Genomic DNA, 1,633 nt, shown 5'->3' with positions numbered 1-1,633 from the left:
AAAAGCCAACTGCGAAGCTATTTGTTTTAATTTCTAGCTTTGGAGATACACCCCCTTCTTAATACTACTGCATTTAAAATGAGTCATTTTAGTCTTTCATACGACATACTACAAGGTGATTTTGTTCAATTATAGAATTAAATTACTTTTGAGACCGAGAGGGTAATTAATGAGAAAAACAGAAAGTTTGCAGCACTATAGTTTTACCATCTAGCTAGATCAGATTCTTGATCGACACGAGAGGAAGTAGCTAGGCAACATACATACATGTGATTACATACGGTGTATCATCTGCGATCAGCGGATAACAGAATTACAGAGCCCATATATGCAGATGCATCATCATATACTTTAACTCTGAGCGAACTAGACAGACAATTGATCGAGTACTAGCTAAACTTTGCTAATTAGACGTACTAGCGTCTAGCAGACACCAACACACACGGGATGCTACCTTAAGAAACTTCTACTACTACTCTAGTAAGAGCCGGGCAGACCGGTGTCCCCGTCGTCGAGGTCACACACAGAGTAGCATGCGTCTGCAGGCTCCTCGAGGAAGATGCAAGAAGCAGGCAGCGGTGGCAGCTCGTGCCCACCACTCAGCTGCCTGGGATCGAGCCCGTACGGCTGATGGGCATCAACACCATAACTCAAAGCTTCCTCCGCCGCCACCTGGAGCTGCATCATCTCGTCGCATGCGCCGGTACGACCATGGGACGCGAGTGTCACCTCGTTGTCACCAACCACCGCCACCGCGGAATAGGCGGCGAGCTCAGCATGGCATCCTTCCTCGTGCTGCATCAGCGCGGCCTGATGCAGGCTGATCTGCGTCTTGAGGAACTTGACGTAGTGGATGGCCTGCTCGAGCATGGACACAGTGTCCATCTTGCTGCCGCCGGGGACGAGGCTGCGGAGCACGCGGAAGCGGTCGCTGATGCGGTGCCGCCGCTCGCGCGCCGCAACGCTCTGCGGGTCCGTGGAGAGCTTGGCGCCAGGACGCCGCCGCGCGCCACTGCCGCCGCCGCGCACCCTGCTGTCACCGAGGGCGCCGGCCACCGGGTGCTGGAGGTAAGGCTGCGGGTGGATGATGGGGAAGCCGCGTGGGTCATACATGGTTTGGTAGTGATATGGATCCATAGCTAGGACGACGCGCGGACGCCTATGTGCAACTACTACACTGTGCAGTTCTGTTGGCTTTGCTGGTTTCAGCCCTAGAGCTATGGGTTTGGGAGGAGCCCATGACGGGTATATATACTCAGCGTATGGCATTGCATGGAAGCGTGTATGAGCAGTTAAGCACATGCAGAGAACAATCTGAATTGCATTTTCGCTGTATCAAATTGGTGAAATTCATGGGATTTCCACTCTGCATGCTCTTCGAAAAGCAGTGACATATTCTCTCTGATTTAAATTATAAGCCATTCTAATATTTTCATATGTTGATTTTGCTATATATTTAGACGTACACTATATCTACATAATTTAGAACAGATGAAGTATAAAATAAATTTGGTGAGAAAATGCACAACCATTTGATCAAAGAGATCAATGCTAACACGCATTAAAGATTTTTTTTCAATGAGGCTATGCGATCGTATATATATAGTACTGGGTTTGAAGATCACTATTGTCC

General features: G+C 48.9%; 1 protein-coding gene across 1 annotated transcript; it reads right to left on the bottom strand.

Annotated features, from left to right (window-relative positions):
- Positions 1–207: 207 nt before the first annotated feature.
- On the bottom strand, positions 208–1,221 carry BA1 (barren stalk1). Its single transcript, NM_001111801.2, has one exon. The coding sequence runs from the start codon at positions 1,135–1,137 to the stop codon at positions 478–480; it is 660 nt and encodes a 219-aa protein (NP_001105271.1). The 5' UTR covers positions 1,138–1,221; the 3' UTR covers positions 208–477.
- Between the last annotated feature and the right edge of the window lie 412 nt (positions 1,222–1,633).

This window comes from Zea mays, chromosome 3, assembly GCF_902167145.1.
Source record: "Zea mays cultivar B73 chromosome 3, Zm-B73-REFERENCE-NAM-5.0, whole genome shotgun sequence".
Taxonomy (NCBI): Eukaryota; Viridiplantae; Streptophyta; class Magnoliopsida; order Poales; family Poaceae; genus Zea; species Zea mays.
The sequence above is the reverse complement of the archived record's forward strand: the minus strand, read 5'-3'. Positions and strand labels throughout refer to the sequence as shown.

Coding starts and splice junctions, on each gene's coding strand:
- BA1 (NM_001111801.2), bottom strand. CDS start 1,137: ATGGATCCATATCACTACCAAACCATGTATGACCCACGCGGCTTCCCC.